The 17,759-nt window shown below is 49.4% G+C and overlaps 1 protein-coding gene across 2 annotated transcripts in view; it reads right to left on the bottom strand.

Moving 5' to 3' along the window:
• NPTN (neuroplastin) overlaps positions 1–17,759 on the bottom strand; it is a 77,258-nt gene that overhangs the window by 27,727 nt on the left and 31,772 nt on the right. For both annotated transcript variants that reach the window (XM_064157238.1, XM_064157237.1), the window contains exons 2-3: positions 8,214–8,382; positions 2,303–2,397 (exon numbers count right to left, since the gene is read on the bottom strand). In XM_064157238.1, the coding sequence (XP_064013308.1) occupies positions 2,303–2,397; positions 8,214–8,382 (264 nt within the window). The remainder of the gene's footprint in view (positions 1–2,302; positions 2,398–8,213; positions 8,383–17,759) is intronic.

Below are 17,759 nucleotides of genomic sequence, written 5' to 3' on the forward strand. Positions count from 1 at the left end.
ACTGCTCAGAATGGACTTCTGTGCAGCTGAGCACTGCTCAGCATGGACTTCTGTGCAGCCTGAGGACCTGGAGGAGACTGCAAAGCTCCCTGTGCTTTAAAGGCAGACCAAAGTTATTGCTCCTGTGGTTTGCACCAGCAGTTAGACAGCAGAAAGTCTTTTCAGTTCAAAGCTCTGCAGAAGACCTCACTCTAGGCAACCCCTGGCTCTTCTCTCTGCCAAGGTGGAATTCCAGGCCCAGCAGCCACTCTTGTGAAGCTGTGAGGAGAAGGTGGAGAACAGGCTTACAGAGTTCTGGGACTGGGGCTGCTGAGCAAGCTGCCAGGAGGGGTGCTGGAGTCATCAACTGATGACTGCTCCTAGATTCAGATCTAAATGGGAGGTAATTTAGCAGGCTTAGTTATTGTCTTCCCCCTGCTGCCCTTGGTGCCAGCAGTTCAGACTCATTGGCTTTTCTCTCTTCCATGGCAAACTTCATGTCCCTGCAGAACTCCCTGCCAGCTTCTCTTGGTGTTCCCTCCTGGCAGAGCAGAGAGCCCAACGTTTCTGAAAGCTTTTTGGAAGAGATAATACCAAGCTGGGAAAAGTCTTAAATCTATTACTAAATGTCCTGCCTCTGGAAGTGGTTTGTCAGCCAGGGGCAGCCCTGAGGAAGCACAAAGCACTCAAGACCTTAATAAAGGCAATTTTAGATGATTTAGCAAGACAAACCTCACACCTTAACCAGCCAGAGGCCAAGCACCACCTGAGTTTTTATTCTCATTAATTTTAGAGGTGCAGTCAGATTCTTTCTTTCTTTCTTTCTTTCTTCCCCCCCCCCTCCTTTTCCACCCTGGGCCAACAGGAACTTGTGGTACATTCAGCTGAGCACATGGTTTAGATTTCCTTTTCCCTGGCAGAGACAGCTCCTGCAGCAGATTTGCTTACATCTGGGGCTATTTTTTGCTCCATTTTATGCAAGAGGACTGGAGGAAAAAAAACCTCACCCAACCTCAACCCCCCCTATTTTTAAATAGACACAGGAAAGCAGCAAGCTTTTCTTGGTACCCTATCAGTCAGGGTACTTATTGATGTGGCAATATTCTTCAGCCTCAGGAAATTGTGGTTCAAAAGATGCTGCTTCTCCAGGGAGCAATGGTTAAGGGGAATGGCACAGATTTGTCACTGCATGCTTGCTGCTGAATTACTGCCACTTTGGATTCAGGAAACCTGACCATCCAAATCTGCACTGAGGCACCAGACTGGGCCAGGAAAGAGGCCAGCTTGGTATAGGGCTCTGGTACTCAATGATCAGTGAGTATTGATCAGGACAGGCTGCAGGGATGCTAAGAGATAGTGTGAGACATCCTCCTCCCATTCACTGCTTCCAAACAGCAGCAGAAGCAGCTCTATGTGATGCTGGGGATTCACAGATTGCACTGGGTTGGAAGGGACCCTTCCCTGCAGTGAGTAGGGACATCTCCAACCAAATCAGGCTGCCCAGGGCCATGTTGAGTCTGATATTGAATGTCTCGAGGGACAGGACCTCAAGTACATTCCTGGACAGCCTGCTGGAAGGAAGAGTACATAAAATAAGCATCAGGGTAGAACAGGCTGCCCAGGGGAGTGGTTGAATCATCATCCCTGGGGAGACTGAAAAGCCATGCAGATGTGGTGCTGAAGGGCATGGTTTAGTGGTGGACATGGCAGTGCTGGGTTAATGGTTGGACTCAATGACCTCAAAGGTCTTTTCCAGCCTAAAGAATTCTATCATTCCAGTCCCAGAGGTGCACAGGCTGGTGGCAGGATTGTCTAGCACAGCCCTTAGCTAACAGAGCTGCCACAGAGCATCCATCAGCCCCAGAAGCCAGGCACTGCCAGCAAATGAAACAGCTTCTGCAGGCAAAAAGCAGTTCCAAGCTGCCACACCTGAGACACTGCTCCTGTTCACATCCAGCTGGTCTCATTCACTGTGGCACAGGGGGGAGGTGGAATACAGCTGCATGAGCACATCTGTATTCCACAGCAATCTCTGCTGCTGGACAGCCAGCCAGGGTTACCCACAGGAGTGCAAAACACCTGCTAGAAGGTGTTTCAGTACCTCCTGTGCAGACCACAGCCTCACACTCCCTGTACCTGTGAGATCTTCACCCTGTGCCTGCATTCAAGGCTTCCCTTGGAACGACAACCAAGGATGGGAGACTTCCCATGGGGAAAGGCCTTATCTCTTTACAGGCACCAAGGGAGATGACACAGTGAGTGCAAGCATTTGACTTTGAGGGAGAAGAAACAACTGAAAAGACAAGGAAAAAGAGCAGAGTACCTCTCACTTCTATGGTGGCGTTGGCTATGGGAGAGTTTGAGAACACAAACACGCACAAGTACTCCCCTGACTCTTCTGCTCTGGGCTTCAAAATCCTGCAGACAGGGAGAGAAGAAATGAGCCATGTTAAACACTCTGTTAGCAATCAACAAATGAGCAGGCTAAGATTGGATTGTCCCCACATCCTCCCAAGACTTGTGCAAGCCACTGCTTGTTCACTCCAGGTGTGTCTCCCAGGTGGACCTGCTTGAAGTAAAGGAAGCTCTCTGCCAGCACAAACAGGTTGGAAAGCAGCACAAATTCAGTTGGAGAAGCAAAGCAGGAGCTCACCACCTGTGAAGTGTGCAGCATATGCTCCAGTCACTGGCCAAGGAGGCAGGGATCTCCACCCCCTGAGGAAGAAGCATGCTCTGTGTGTAGCACCTGCAGGGCCAGCTGCAAACGCAGCCAAAGCTGACATTCAGAAGCTGCTTCCTTTTTTCATCCCATGGCATGGGACTGTTCCCTTCACAGTCTCCTGATTCAGACTGGATGGGGGAAGAACCGCAAAAGCTGGTACACAACTGACAGGAACCTGCTGCCAATCAGGGAAAGCTACCACAAGTCTCAAAAAGCAGTCCGTGGCTGAGTGACTTCCCAGTGCCAATTTCTGTCACCTTTGGGACAACGAATCTCTTCTCAGTGGTGTCCTGGGGCAACAGGCATGAACTGGATCACAGGAGGTGAACAAAGGAAGAAACATCTTTGGTGTGAAGGTGCTGGAACAGGCTGTCCAGAGAGACTGTGGAGCCTCCTTTCTCTGGAGGGATTCCAAACACACCTGGGCATTGTGATCCTGGACAAGCTGCTGTAGGTGCCCCTGAGTGATCTCCAGAGGTCACTTACAACCCCCCCCAGAATGCTGGGAATCTGGGAACTGGGAAAAACAGGTGCAGACCAGACAGAGTGTTATTAACAACACCAATATAGGATGGTGGGCAATGGATTGAAGCTTGAGAAGGGCAGATTTAGACTGGAGATTAGGGAGAAATTCTTGACTGTGAGGGTGGGGAGACACTGGCACAGGTTGCCCAGGGAGGCTGTGGATGCTCCCTACCTGGAGGAATCATAGAATCATAGAATCAACCAGGTTGGAAGAGGCCTCCAAGATCATCCAGTCCAACCTAGCACCCAGCCCTAACCAATCAACCAGACCATGGCACTAAGTGCCTCATCCAGGCTTTGCTTGAAGACCCCCAGGCACGGTGCCTCCACCACCTCCCTGGGCAGCCCATTCCAATGCCAATCACTCTCTCTGGGAAGAACTTCTTCCTAACATCCAGCCTAGACCTACCCTGGCACAACTTGAGACTGTGTCCCCTTGTTCTATTGCTGGTTGCCTGGCAGAAGAGGCCACCCCCCACCTGGCTACAATGCCCCTTCAGGTAGTTGTAGACAGTAATAAGATCACCCCTGAGCCTCCTCTTCTCCAGGCTAAACAGGCCCAGCTCCCTCAACCTCTCCTCATAGGATTTGTGCTCCAGGCCCCTCACCAGCTTTGTTGCCCTTCTCTGGACATGTTCCAGCACCTCAACAAGGAGTTCGAGGCCAGGCTGGATGAGGCCTTCAGCACCTTGGAACTGGATGATCTTTAAGACCCCTTCCAACCCAAACCATTGAAGAAAATCAAGATGACTTTGCAGTCAAGGTGGTGCCAACTTCATGTCCACCAGCTTTTGCTGTCCTTCTAAAAAGCTTTTGGATACAAATGACTTAAAAGCTCTACACATGTGTTGGGCTATTTGCCTGCAAAAGACATTTGAGCCTAGAGCAGTACATGACAACAGGATACAGCATTTCCATCTCCACACAGCAAGGCAGAGCTTTCCTCAACCCTCCCTCCCCGCACCAAAAGGCTTCTTGGTTTTCTTTCTTTCAAAGACATGAAGAACACACAGCTAAAAAGAAACTCTGAGGAAGAGCACTGCAATAAAAGAAGTTAATTACACATGGAAAGTGCTTAGGCAGGTGGAAAAAGCTGCTCATTTTAAGACAATCCTTGGACCCAGGCCTCAGCTACGTGTCCAGCACCAGAGCTCCAGTCTGCAGTTAGTTCTAAGGTTAAGGTCTTTCAGATAAGGGCTAACCAGAGCCACTTGTCACAGACTATCTGAATGACAGCAGGAAAAGATCCTTTTGTGCCCAGACATCAAAGCACTGCAAGCAGCAGCCCTGCTGGTCAAGGTGACATGGCACCTGGCTGCCATGGCACAGCTCCACCCAGCTCTGAGCTGTCCTGACTCTGCAGGGAGGGGGAAAGGCAGAGAGCAGCTGCCTAAAGAGCCTTTAAATAATCACACTCTGAACACTGTTCTTTATCCATGAGGCGTTAAGGGCAGTGAGGGGGAGGAGAGTAAGAGAACTACAACATTCATGCACCTACAACCTCCCCCAAAGGAGGCTGCAGTCAGGTGTGAGGGGGTTAGGTCTTGTCTCCCTAGTAACAAGTGATAAGACATGAAGAAACGGCCTCCAGTTTCACCAGGGTGGGGTTAGCCTGGCATTAAAAGAAACTCCTTGACTGAAAGGCTCCTCAGACCCTTTGAACTGACCCTTAAGAGATCCTTGAGGTCTCCATTTGAGATATACACAAAGCAAGTCACAAAGGAGCAGAAATTTGAGGTCTCCATTTGAGATATACACAAAGCAAGTCACAAAGGAGCAGGAATTTGAGGTGTCCACCTTAGATGTAGACAAAGCAAGTGAGAAGGGAGCAGGAATTTGAGGTGGCCACCTGAGATGTACACAAAGCAAGTCACAAAGGAGCAGGAATTTGAGGTGTCCACCTGAGATGTACACAAAGGAGCAGGAATTTGAGGTCTCCATTTGAGATGTACACAAAACAAGTCACAAAGGAGCAGGAATTTGAGGTGTCCACTTGAGACCTACACAAAGTAACCTATAAAGGAGCAGGAATTTGAGGTCTCCATTTGAGACCTACACAAAGCAAGCTATAAAGAAGCAAGAATTTGAGGTCTCCACTTGAGACCTACACAAAGCAACCTATAAAGGAGCAGGAATTTGAGGTCTCCATTTGAGACCTACACAAAGCAACCTATAAAGGAGCAGAAATTGAAGGCCTATATGGCAAATGCAAGTTTCTTTGCCAACTCCTCCAGCCATCCTGTGATTGCCAACCCTTCATCCACTGGGAACACAAAGCAGCCTGCCCACCTTTGCTCTTCCCTCTCCCGAACTTGAAAATGAAAGGAAACTTGAATTCATTCTTTACTAAAGGGTTTGAAAGGAAAATTCCAGTCAAGCTTGTGACACATTATAGAGAAGTCAGCCTTGAGACTTCATTTTCCTGCATTATTATGCAGTAATCTTGAGGCAAGGCACCTTCTGCAGCTTTTGGACAAGGCTGCTCATCAAGGGAAGTGCTAGATGAGAAAGCAGAGCTTTTAAAGCAGCACTCCAGCACCTAACATTGTACTGAGGAAACAACAAGAGTGATAGGTGGGACTGAATGATCTTGGAGGTCTCCTCCAACCTGGTTGATTCTGTGATATCTTTAAGCAGTAAAACTGACCAGATAATGGAAAGTGGAAAACAAAAGGAGAACAAACTTGAACATGACTTGATCAGAATCAAACAGGCCTTCCATAATCCTGTGGCTGAAAGGATGCTTTGCTGAGGCACTGAAATGCTTTCAGTACTACTTAATCCTGTGGAAGGACACAACATTTGTGTAGAAAAGATGCCACAGGACTCTGTTAGAGATGGCAAAAAAGCCAGCTGAGAGTGAAGGCTTTGCTTTGGTGCAGGGACAGGGCACAGCAAACTGTGGAGTCTCCTTCTCTGGAGATTTTCAATGCCCATCTGGATAAGTTCCTTTGTGACCTGCTTTAGGTGACCCTACTTTGGCAGGGGGTTGGACTTGATCTCTGGAGATGGCTTCCAAGCCTTACTGTTCTCTGAAATCAGCTGCTCTATAACATAGTTCTGGTGTTAACAGCTGAAGAAGGAGGGCAGCAATGAACTTAGGTCTTCAAAGAGCAAGTTAGCACCAAGTGGGTAAGGCTTTGCTTAAGTGATCTTCATCTTTGGCTTAAGAGTACCCTGCTCTTGTGAGACCCCCACCTGGAGCACTGTGTCCAGCTGTGGTGTCCCCAGCACAAGGGTAACATGGAGCCGTTGGAGTGGGTCTGGAGAAGGGCAATAAGATGATCAGAGGGCTAGAGAACCTCCCTTGTGGGGACAGGCTGGGAGAGCTGGAGCTGTTCAGCCTGGAGAAGAGAAGGCTTCAGGGAAACCTTAGCACAGCCTTCCAGTACCTGAAGCAGGCTTCAGAAGAGCTGGGGAGGGACTCTGACAAGGGCTGGGAGTGCTGGGATGAGGGACAACGGCTTTGAGCTGGGAGAGGGGAGATTAAGACTGAAGATGAAGAAGAAATTCCTTCCAGTGAGAGTGGAAGACACTGGAACAGGTTGCCCAGGGAGTTGTGGATGTCCCCTCCCTGGAAGTGTTCAGAAACAGGCTGGGTGAGGCCTTGACCAACCTGGGCTAGTGGGAGGTGTCCCTGACCATGGCAGGGGGTTGGAACTGGATGATCTTGAAGGTCCCTTTCAACCCAAACCACTTCATGATTCTATGAAGACAAAGATGGTTTGCTGCCCATACTGGCATCAAGAGCAGCACATGGAAGGGAAAAAAAAACAATCAAGTTACAGGTACAAAGCAGCTCTGATGGCATCACTGAGCAAGCCTCTTATGTTCACATCACCTCTATGGTGTGGCCTCATTTCAGGAATACAGAAGCCCTCACAAATTTGCTGCTCCACACGAGCTACAGCGAAATGCAAGAGGTGGCTGGACAAGTTCTGTCCTCCTCCACATCCTTAAAGACAAAAGCAAAGCCAGAGCATGCATAGGTGTAGCAGATGAATGCTGAAAATCCTAGAATGCTCTGGATTGGAAGGGACCTTCAAGATCATCCAGTTCCAACCCCCCTGCCATAGGCAGAGACACCTCCTGCTAGATCAGGCTGCTCAAGGTCCCATCCGACTCAGTCTGGAACACTGCCAGGTCTGGAGCCCTGGCAACTCAGCAGCAATAACTCAGACAACATCATCCTTCATCTCCCAAGGCCAGAAAAGGACTAAAGCAGTTGATTTTGGCAGTGATTTATGTGCTGCATTTCCCTGCACAATAAAAACTTACAGCTGCAGATCTATCTTTCTGTAGCCACCAGCAAGAGAGAGACTGCACAATGTACTCAGAGGAAGAGAAAACTAAGCTGAGTGTCTATGCTGGGTTCACTCCAAAGAAGATGTAAATTGCTCTCTGGATCTTCTCATTCTTTAACTCCTTAAAAAGGAGGCTGGAAACAGGTAGGGGTTGGACTTTTCTCCCAAGGAACAAGTGATAAAGCAAAAAAGAAACAGCCTCAAGTTGCACCAGGGGAGGTTTAGGTTGGGTATTAGAAACAACTTCTTGACTGGAAGTCTCAGAGACTGCAAGAGGCTGCCCAGGGAGGTGGCTGAATTCCCATCCCTGGAAGGGTTTCAAATATGCAGAGATGTGGTGCTGAGGGCCATGGTTCAGCACCAGTTAAGGAATGGTTTAACTTGATCTTAAAGGTCTTTTCCAACCCAACCAGTTCTAAATGAGTTCCTCTTGAAGAGATGAGCTAGCAGTAGGTTTTTGTGGATTCCATGATCTACCTAGGACAGCTGCAGACAATAACCATTCCAGAACCGTTCCAACACTATTCACAGACACATTTTGTTTGTGGATCCTCTACTGCAGCTCAGCTCATTTTGTCTGATGGCTGAACCACGAACCCTAAAGTTCTCCAACATCCCAAAGCTGATTTTGCCAAGTTGGTCACTCCCTGGTGGAACACAAAGATTATTCCCAAGAGACTTACTTGTATTCTGTAGTGTTAGTAGATTTTCTAGTGCCAGGGATCTCCTCTCCATTCTTCACCCAGTAACTGGCAGAAAGGGGGCTGGGGCTGGTGGTGAGGTTACACTGCAATGTGACAGCTGGGCCATACACATGGATGACGACGTCCTCGCTGGCATTGATCCTGGGCTCTGAAACACAAGGACACCTTCAATACCAACCAGCCTTGGCTGCACCATGCTAAGTCTACAGCTCAGAGGGGAATTGGGAATGGGGAAAAGAGACTACACAAGGAATGGCACTGCACTAATCTGGGAGACAGCAAGGAAGTCACAATCAAACAGCTGACCGCTGGTGAAGGCAGCACCTCATGGATGAGCATCTCTAAATGGGAAAAACAGATTGATTTGAGACTGGTTATTGTTTCCACACTGAACATCATTACAGATGTCTGCACACCACCATTCATCATCCTCTACACACTGGAAGGCACTGGAAGAGGTTGCCCAGGGAGATGGATGGAGTCACCATCTCTGGAGGTGTTCAAGAAATGTGGGAACCTGGCACCTGGGGCCGTGGATCTTAACAGAAACAGTGATTGGCATTGCAATGGGTTGCCCTCAGAGGTGGTGGAGTCACCATCTCTGGAGGTGTTCAAAAGGAGGCTGGATGAGGCACTTAGTGCCATGGTTTAGTTAATGAGGTGTTAAGTGATGGGTTGGACTCGATGATCTCAAAGGTCTTTTCCAGTCTGACTAATTCTAATGGCCACGATGGACTTAGGTTGAAGGACTGGGGCTTGGATGTTAGGGAGAATTTCTGCACCATGAGGGTGGTGAGACACTGGAACAGCTTGCCCAGGGAAGTGGTGGAAGCTTCATCCCTGGAAGTCTTTTAAGGCCAGGCTGGATATGGCTCTGACCATTTTGAACTAGTGTGAGGTGTTCCTGACCAAGGCAGGGGGATTGGAACTGGATGATCCTGATAATGCTATGATCTCAGAGGTCTCTTCCAACTGAAACAATTCTATGCTTCCATAACATGGGAAAAATACTTGTCCTGTGACCAGGAGATATTGGCAACTTCTTTTCAAGCAACTTCTCTGTCTATTGGTTTCCCTACCTGTGGAGGCTTGAATTGAGATCATTCTCTGTATGGCACAGACAGCCCCATAGAGAGTGTGGCACAGTTACCCTCAGCCAGGCCTCCTGCATGATTTCTGCCCTTCTCCCTGTCTCTAAGGAGAACATCCTGTGCACAGGATGTATTTCAAACACCACAACTTGCATAGAGTCAGGCAGGTTGGAAGAGAGCTCCAAGCTCAGCCAGCCCAACCTAGCACCCAGCCCTGCCCAACCAACCACACCATGGCACTAAGTGCCCCAGCCAGGCTTGGCTGCAACACCTCCAGCCACAGCCACTCCACCACCTCCCTGGGCAGCCCATTCCAATGCCAATCACTCTCTCTGCCAGCAACTTCCTCCTCACAGCCAGCCCAGACCTGCCCTGCCACAGCTTCAGCCTGGGTCCCCTTCTTCTGCTGCTGGCTGCCTGGCAGCAGAGCCCAACCCCAGCTGGCTACAGCCTCCCTGCAGGCAGCTGCAGGCAGCAATCAGCTCTGCCCTGAGCCTCCTCTGCTGCAGGCTGCACCCCCCCAGCTCCCTCAGCCTCTCCTCACAGGGCTGTGCTCCAGGCCCCTCCCCAGCCTTGCTGCCCTTCTCCAAACACCTTCCAGCACCTCAGTAGCTCTCTGCAATGGAGGAGCCCAGAGCTGGACACAGCACTGCAGGGGTGGCCTAAGCAGTGCTGAGCACAGGGGCATAAGAACCTCCCTTGTCCTGCTGCCCACACTGCTCCTGAGCCAGCCCAGGATGCCCTTGGCTCTCCTGGCCACACTGCTTGATGTCTGTGCTTCCAGCATGTGTCTAAGTGTGAATAAGGCACAAATCTGCTGAGGGATGGCTGAAAGTAGCCTTCCAGACTTAAGAACAACAATAAAACCAGAATAGACACCACGTTAAAATGAGAGCTGGGAGCTATTTCATTTCTAAAGTAGCCTCAAACAAACATTTACAAAGAAAAAAACACGGGAGCCTTGCTGCATAAAGAGGCCATGAGTCACACATGTTGCTGCCTGCAGGAGCAACCAAAGCCAAGCTGCTTCACACCACAATCTTGCCTGGTAATAGCATGTTCACCCTTTTTTCCTGCAGGAGAAAGCCTTTCAGGAGTGGTAAGATGCTACGAAGGCACTGCCCTTACATGTGAGAACCACCTTTTGGTAGGATGGTGGAGAGAGATGCTCCTCCTGCTTTGCAGAGCAGTTAGAGATAGATTTCTTCCCAAACAGGAAAAAGGTCTTGTGGCTCACAGCTGTTTTCAAGCATTGCTAAAAAGAAAACCCCAAAACCCAACCCCGCAGGTTGCCCAGAGAGAGATTTGAGGCTCCATCCCTGCAAATATCCGAGCTGAGGCTCCACAAGGCTCTGGGCAAGCTGATCTAGTTGAGGATGCTCCTGCTTACTGCAGGGGAGTTTGGACTAGATGACCTTTGGAGGTCCCTTCTAACTCAAACCATTGTCTGATACTTCAACACAGGATCAGAGAGCTTCAAGGGAATGGAAGAATCCTTGCTAGAGAGCTTCAAGGGAATGGAAGAATCCTTGCTATCCACCTTCCAAAAATACATCCATCTAGCACTCATTACAGCTTCAGCTTCACCTAAAGGCCACTGCTGAGGCTGGCTCCCCCATGGCAACACTGCTGGGAGTCCTTTGATGCATCCCTTATAGGGTGAAATGAATTCCAAGGAGGAAGCTGTTGCCAGCTGGCTCATTTCACTCAGCACACTCCCACCAGCACCAGCTGCCTCCACTGCAAAGGGCAGGAGGGTGAGGAAGGTGGTCAGTGCTCAGCATCTCTGGGCTTGGGTTTTTTTTTTCTGCCAGTCAGCAGAGAGGGTTTTTTAATCCTGCAAATTCTGTTAGGTAACACATTTGGAACAGAAGCTCGGTCAGATGCAGGCAGGCTCTTGGATATTCATCTGCAAAGCACATGGAACACAAATTTATGACACAGAAAGAGGGGAAGTGGAAAACACCCAGCACAAATGGTTTGGTTTCATCACATCAGACACTCCTCTGTCCAAAAGGAAGGGCTTAGATTACTGCCCAGAGAGGCAGGCAGAAAAATCTCTCTGCCTACTATTGACATGGCAAAAGCATTTGACTTCTGTCCCTCCTCTGCCTCTCTCTTGGGGGGGCTGCCTGCAGTCTTCCCACAGCTATTTCATAGCAGGACTGCAAGCTAACTGCTGAAAAACTGTTGGCTACTGAATGGGTTTTGACTCTTCTCACAGACCTCTTTGTATCACCACACATTTGCAGCTGTGTTTCCTGTTCCCAGGCTGAGGATTTTCACTGTACACATCTGTCTGGGTCCAGAATGCAATCCAAGAGGTCTGTAGGGACAGGTAATGGCTTCAAACTGGAAGAAGGTCCAGTTAGATTGGACGTTAGGAAGAAATTCTTCCCCATGAGGATGAGGTGGCACTGGAAGAGGCTGTCCAGAGAAGCTGTGGAGGCTCCAAGCCAGGCTGGATGGTGCCTTGAGCAACCTGGTCTAGTGAGAGGTGTCTCTGTCTATAGCAGGGGGGTTGGAACAAAATGACCTTTAAGGTCCCTTCCAACCTACAAAAACTGGGTACAAAATTGTTCTGTTAAAATTATGCCACCACTGGCCAGCCCCAGCCCCAGGAAAAACCTTGTATGCTTGGAAAATGTGCTTAGTAGTGTGCTGGAAATCATAACTCAGTGTCAGAACACTGATGCAGGGAAATAACTCCTTCTCTGGAGACTTTCAAGCCCCATCTGGATGTGTTCCTGTGTGACCTGTGCTAGGTCCTGCCCTGGCAGGGTGGTTTGGACTGGAAGACCTCCAGAGGTCACTTCCAACCTTTAACATCCTGTGATCTAGTTTAATGCCCACCTGGTGTGTTTCCTGGTCAGGTCTCCCAACACACAGAATATTACAGCATTCAACACTTGCCCCACACTCCATGACAAACACAGAAGCAGACGAATGGTGCTGGGCACAAGGCACTTGGCAATGAAGTTATGAAACACACTCCAGAACTAGTAGCATCAGATGCAACCAGGTGATGTTAACTGGGGAGGAAGAGGAAAGGTTATAGCTTCTATCCTTGGAGCAGGTTAGTAGCAAGAGCCTGAGAGAGGAAAAGAAAAATCTTTCCATATGGAGACATCTTCCCAGGACTCCATTCCCACACTTGTGACACGAAAAGGAATTTTCTCCCTCAGCAGGTGATTAGAACTGACTGCAAACAGCAAGAGGAGCACAGGACCACCACAGACTTACCACACTCAAGAGTAACTAAAGGTCCTAAGAAGGGCAGAGAGGTGTCTAAGAGACATCTATTCCTAGCAGACACTGGTGTGAGCTTCAAGGCACTGTCATCTCCTGCAACTGCTCTTGTTGTCACAGGTCATGCAGGTGATCTACCCATCCGAGTCCTTTGGCAGCTCAAAGGACAGAGGAAGAATGAAGCATCAGAGCTGGAAGCTGAGCAGGTTTGAGTTGAGCAACCAAACTGAACTGTCAATGCAGCCCACATCACTGTATCCACCATCTGTTTTTCCCCAGGTTCTCAATGCTGTTTCCATTTTCCAAAGGGAAGGTCTCTGATCCAGCAGTGCTGACTGCAGCACCACGCTTTAGAGATTGTTTTTGGGAGGGGTTTTGCAGGTACCCAAACTCATAACTGAGACTTAATTACAGAGTTGGACTTTTTGTAGCCAGGTAAACCTGGTGGTAGATCAAAGGTTTGTTCATGCACAGAGGAGAACAGCAGGACATTATCTGCATTCTGCTCTCTGATACTTTGAGACACTGAAAAATCACTGAGAGAGTAAATTCTGCTTTACCTCCGGGCAGCAGACTCGTGTTGCAGATTTTAATTCACTCTACCTATAACTCATCTTGTTAGCAACTGCAGGAGTTTGGCATCTTTCACAAAATAAATCAGGGTTCTTCTGTCTAAAGGAGGAGAGATGGAGACTGGAGATTAGGAAGAAATTCTTGACAGAGAGGGCGGTGAGACACTGGCACAGGTTACCCAGGGAGGCTGTGGATGCTCCCTCTCTTGGAGATCATAGAATCAGGCAGGGTTGGAAGGGAGCACAAGGAGCAGGCAGTGCCAACTCCCCTGCCATGCCCAGGGACACCCTACCCTAGAGCAGCCTGACCGACCACAGCCTCAGCCAGCCTGGCCTCAACCACCTCCAGCCATGGGGCCTCAACCCCCTCCCTGGGCAACCCATTCCAGCCTCTCACCACTCTCCTGCTCAACAGCTTCCTCCTCACAGCCAGTCTGAACCTACCCATCTCCAGCTTTGCTCCATCCCCCCCCAGTCCTGTCACTCTCTGAGAGCCTAAAAAAATCCCTCCCCAGCTTTTTTGTAGGCCCCCTTCAGATACTGAAAGGCCACAATAAGGTCAGCCTCGGGGGCTGGATGAGGTCTTGAGCAACCTGGACTAGTGGAACGTGTCTCTGCTCATGGCAGGGGCATGGGGACTGGATGATCTTCAAGGTCCCTTCCAACCCAATCCATTCTCTGAATCTATGAACTCTGATGGTACAAGTGTCCCAAATCCTGCCTGGGACTGTTGTAAAAGTGAGCTGAAGGTAGAAAAAAAGTCTTGTAACAAAGAACAAAAAAGCAATTGTGGGTCAACAATATCCTCTGCTTCTGAAAGCTTGGCTGCTGCTGCCAGAAGTTGCATTCTCAGATAGAAATCATTTAGCTCAAGTTATTAGTTGAGCACCACGGGGAGGATATTCCCCCCTCCTCCTCCCCTCCCCTTTCACAGGCTGGATTAAGAATAGCTTCATCAGTTCAGTGCTGCTGCATCAGAGAACTCATTAGGAACAAGCTGCTGTTCAGAAAGGAAAAGAAACACCATGACTGGATGGAAAAATCTGAAGGTTCAAGGTCACGTGTAATTGGGGGGGAAGGGTCTGTACAGCAACCAAAACCTCGTGAGAAAGCATTCAGAGAAATTCCAAGAGAACAGAAGAAATAAAGAAAAGGAGGGGGGGAAAAAAAAAGGCAAATGGTTAGACCCAGGAAGAACACAGAAACCCAACAGAAAGGCACTCATGGAGAAGCCAAAGTTAGGAAAGCTACTACACAACTAAAGAGGGGCAGGGAAGAGACACAAATTCACCACTGGGCTACAACAACAGGGCCAGAGAATTTATTTCCCTCTCCCCCTCCCTCTCCCACCCCAAGTCCTTTGATTCTAAGGAGAAGAGACAAAGGTGGCAGACAACACCAGCACTACAGGCAGAGGGGCAGCACGGGGTTGAAAACAGCAGGAGAAGGTAACAGAGGGTGGTGTGGGGAGCAGAGGAGGGAGGGGTGTGGGGGGCAAGGGTCACTAAACTGCCTCTATAGGTACTACAGAACCACTACTGTAAGGTGCCGGACTCACTCTGCAGGACGCTTATAGTAGCCTGGGCTCGAATCCACGTTATGGAGGGATTTTGCCTCAAGTCATTCCTCCTGGGATCGTTGCTGGCCCTGCACTCGTAAGTGCCAGAGTCTTCCAAGGTAAGGCGAGTTATCCTCAGCACACTCACCCCATTGGCCCCGTAGGCAGTGTTAATGGTGACCCGGCGCTTCCGAGCGCCGTCCCACAGCTGTTTGAAAGCCTCAGCCCGGTTGACTTCAGCATACCACCACTGGATCTCTGGAGTGGGGTTCCCAACCACATCACAGTACAGTTCAAAGGCGTCCCCCGTGAGTCTAGTTTCTGACATGGGCGACTTGACAAACCCGGCTAAAGGGAAGGGGCAGCAGAAACGCAGTGACAGAGCGGCAGAAAACAAGATCTCGTCAAGAGCAAAGCAATGAGGTGCAGGAAAGAAAACAACAGAGTTAGGTAAGACATCAGCATCCACAACCAGACAGCTGCCAGTCAAAAAGCACGACGTGGAGAAGCAGCCCTCGGGGATGAAGGTTGGGAGGTGGAGAGCAGAACGCTCCCGCGGGAGGCGCAGCTTCTTTGGCGCCATGGGAGGTTCAGGGCAGATCTTAAGAGCAATTTCTTCACCAAAGAGGGTTGTCAATAGGCCTGGAATGGGCTGCCCAGGGCAGTGGTGGAGTCTCCATCCCTAGAAGGGGTTCAAAGCTGTGTAGATCACAGAATCAAGCAGGTTGGAAGAGACCTTCAAGCTCATCCAGTCCAACCTAGCACCCAGCCCTGGCCAATCACAGAATCAAACAGGTTGGAAAAGAGCTCCAAGCTCATCCAGTCCAACCTAGCACCCAGTCTTGGCCAATCATAGAATCAAACAGGTTGGAACAGACCTCCAAGATCATCCAGTCCAACCTAGCACCCAGCCCTGGCCAATCACAGAATCAAGCAGGTTGGAAGAGAGCTCCAAGCTCATCCAGTCCAACCTAGCACCCAGCTCTGGCCAATCATAGAATCAACCAGGTTGGAAGAGAGCTCCAAGATCATCCAGTCCAACCCATGTGCTACTGAGGGCCATGGTTTAGTGCTGGGTTAATAGTTGGGCTCGATGAGCTGAAAGGTCTCTTCCAAACTAGATGATTCTGAGATTCACAGCACCCTGGAGGTGTTTAAAAGGAGGCTGGATGAAGCACTTAGGGACACGGTTTAGTTAATTAGAAGGTGTTAGGTGAGAAGTTGGACTCGGTGATCTGAATGGGCTGCCCAGGGCAGTAGTGGAGTCCCCATCCCTGGAAGGGGTCCAAAGTTGTGCAGATCATAGAATCAACCAGGTTGGAAGAGAGCTCCAAGATCATCCAGTCCAACCCATGTGCTATTGAGGGCCATGGTTTAGTGCTGGGTTAATAGTTGGGCTCCATGAGCTGAAAGGTCTCTTCCAAACTAAACGATTCTAAGATTCACCCTGGAGGTGTTTAAAAGGAGGCTGGATGAAGCACTTAGGGCCATGGTTTAGTTAATTAGAAGGTGTTAGGTGATAAGTTGGACTCAACGATCTTGAAGGTCTTTTCCAACCTGATTAATTCTGATAAAGTGCTGATCCTTGCTACTCTGGGGGTAGATGTTCTTGGGCAGCTCCAGGCTCCCACACACAACAGCTAGAAGGTACCTGCAAGACCCAGGACACTTTGAGGGGGTTGTCAAGGCTGTTTCAGTGGTGTGGTCCTTGTAATTGCTATGTGTGTTCATGGCCAGATGTCTTTTCTCTGAAGAGACTTCTTGTTTTATATGAGCTGTCTACAGGGGGAAAAAAAAGGGCAAAACCACAGCCTGCTGCCCTTTGAACTCTGCTTGGATCTCTTCTTCCATCTGTTTTGGACTTAGGAGGCAGGGAATTCCCTAAGACACAAGTGACCTACATTCCTGAAGTAGCTGGATCACCACAGCTCCAGGAGCTTCACAATCTTCTAAGGTAAAGGGAATTTCAGTGATGCACACACACAGGCAGGCCCAAAGACTGATTCATTAGTTAGGAAATGAAACAGCATCAAAGCTAGTTCAGCAGCCCCCAGGATTCTGCAGGGGGGATGTTACACTGACATTGGTGCTCAGGCCAAAATATCCTTATTATAGGTTGAAATCCTTCAATACTTACCAGCTTCAGAGCCCTGCTAAGAGCACAGACATGCTAAATTGTCCTTCAATCCTATTTTCAAAGGTATCTACTGAAAGCAACGTTGCCTTAAAGCTAGTCTCTTCCCCCACCAAGCCCTCCCTCTAGAAGGAAAAGATTAGAATGCAGCTGCTGAGACAGATTATGCAGCAAAACCCAGCACAGGGCTGTGCTCCCCAGACAGCAGGGCTCCTCAGCAGCCAGCTGAGGGCTGCAGAGCTGACAACTCTGCGCTGTTTCATCCCTCTCCTCACGTTCATGGCTCTAATTCAAAGAGAAGATGGAGAAGGCAATTCAACAGACTCCAGAAAATAAAAAAGTGGACTGAAAAAGCCTTGGAGAGATTCCTGATGAACTCCTCACACACACATCATGAAACAGTGAAGGAAGGAGTCGTACATGGGCAGCTAGATGAGAAGATGGGACTAAAGATGCAGCTGAGAAGGCAAATCACATCCTGGGCTGCATCACAAGAAGAGTGGCCAGCAGATGGAGAGAGGGGATTCTGCCACTCTACCAGGGTGAGATCTCACCTGCAGCACTGCTCTGGGTCCCCACTCTAGGTCCCCCACAAACAAGAGAGACAGGGACCTGCTGGAGCGGGTCCAGAGGAGGCCACAAAGATGATCAGAGGGCTGGAGAATCTCTCCTATGAAGATAAGCTGAGTTGGGGTTGTTTAGAAGGCTCTGGGAAGACCTTACAGCAGTCTTCCTGTACCTGAAGGAGGCTATGGGAGGGTTGGGAGAGACTTCTGACCAGAGCTTGGAGTGACAAGGAACAATGGTTTGAATCTGGAGCAGGGCAGACTGAGGTTGGACATTAAGAGGAAACTATTCACAGTGAGGGTGGTGAAACACTGAAACAGGGATGTGATTGAGGCCCTGTCCCTGAAGACATTC

This window comes from Pogoniulus pusillus, chromosome 17 (genome assembly GCF_015220805.1).
Source record: "Pogoniulus pusillus isolate bPogPus1 chromosome 17, bPogPus1.pri, whole genome shotgun sequence".
Classification (NCBI taxonomy): Eukaryota; Metazoa; Chordata; class Aves; order Piciformes; family Lybiidae; genus Pogoniulus; species Pogoniulus pusillus.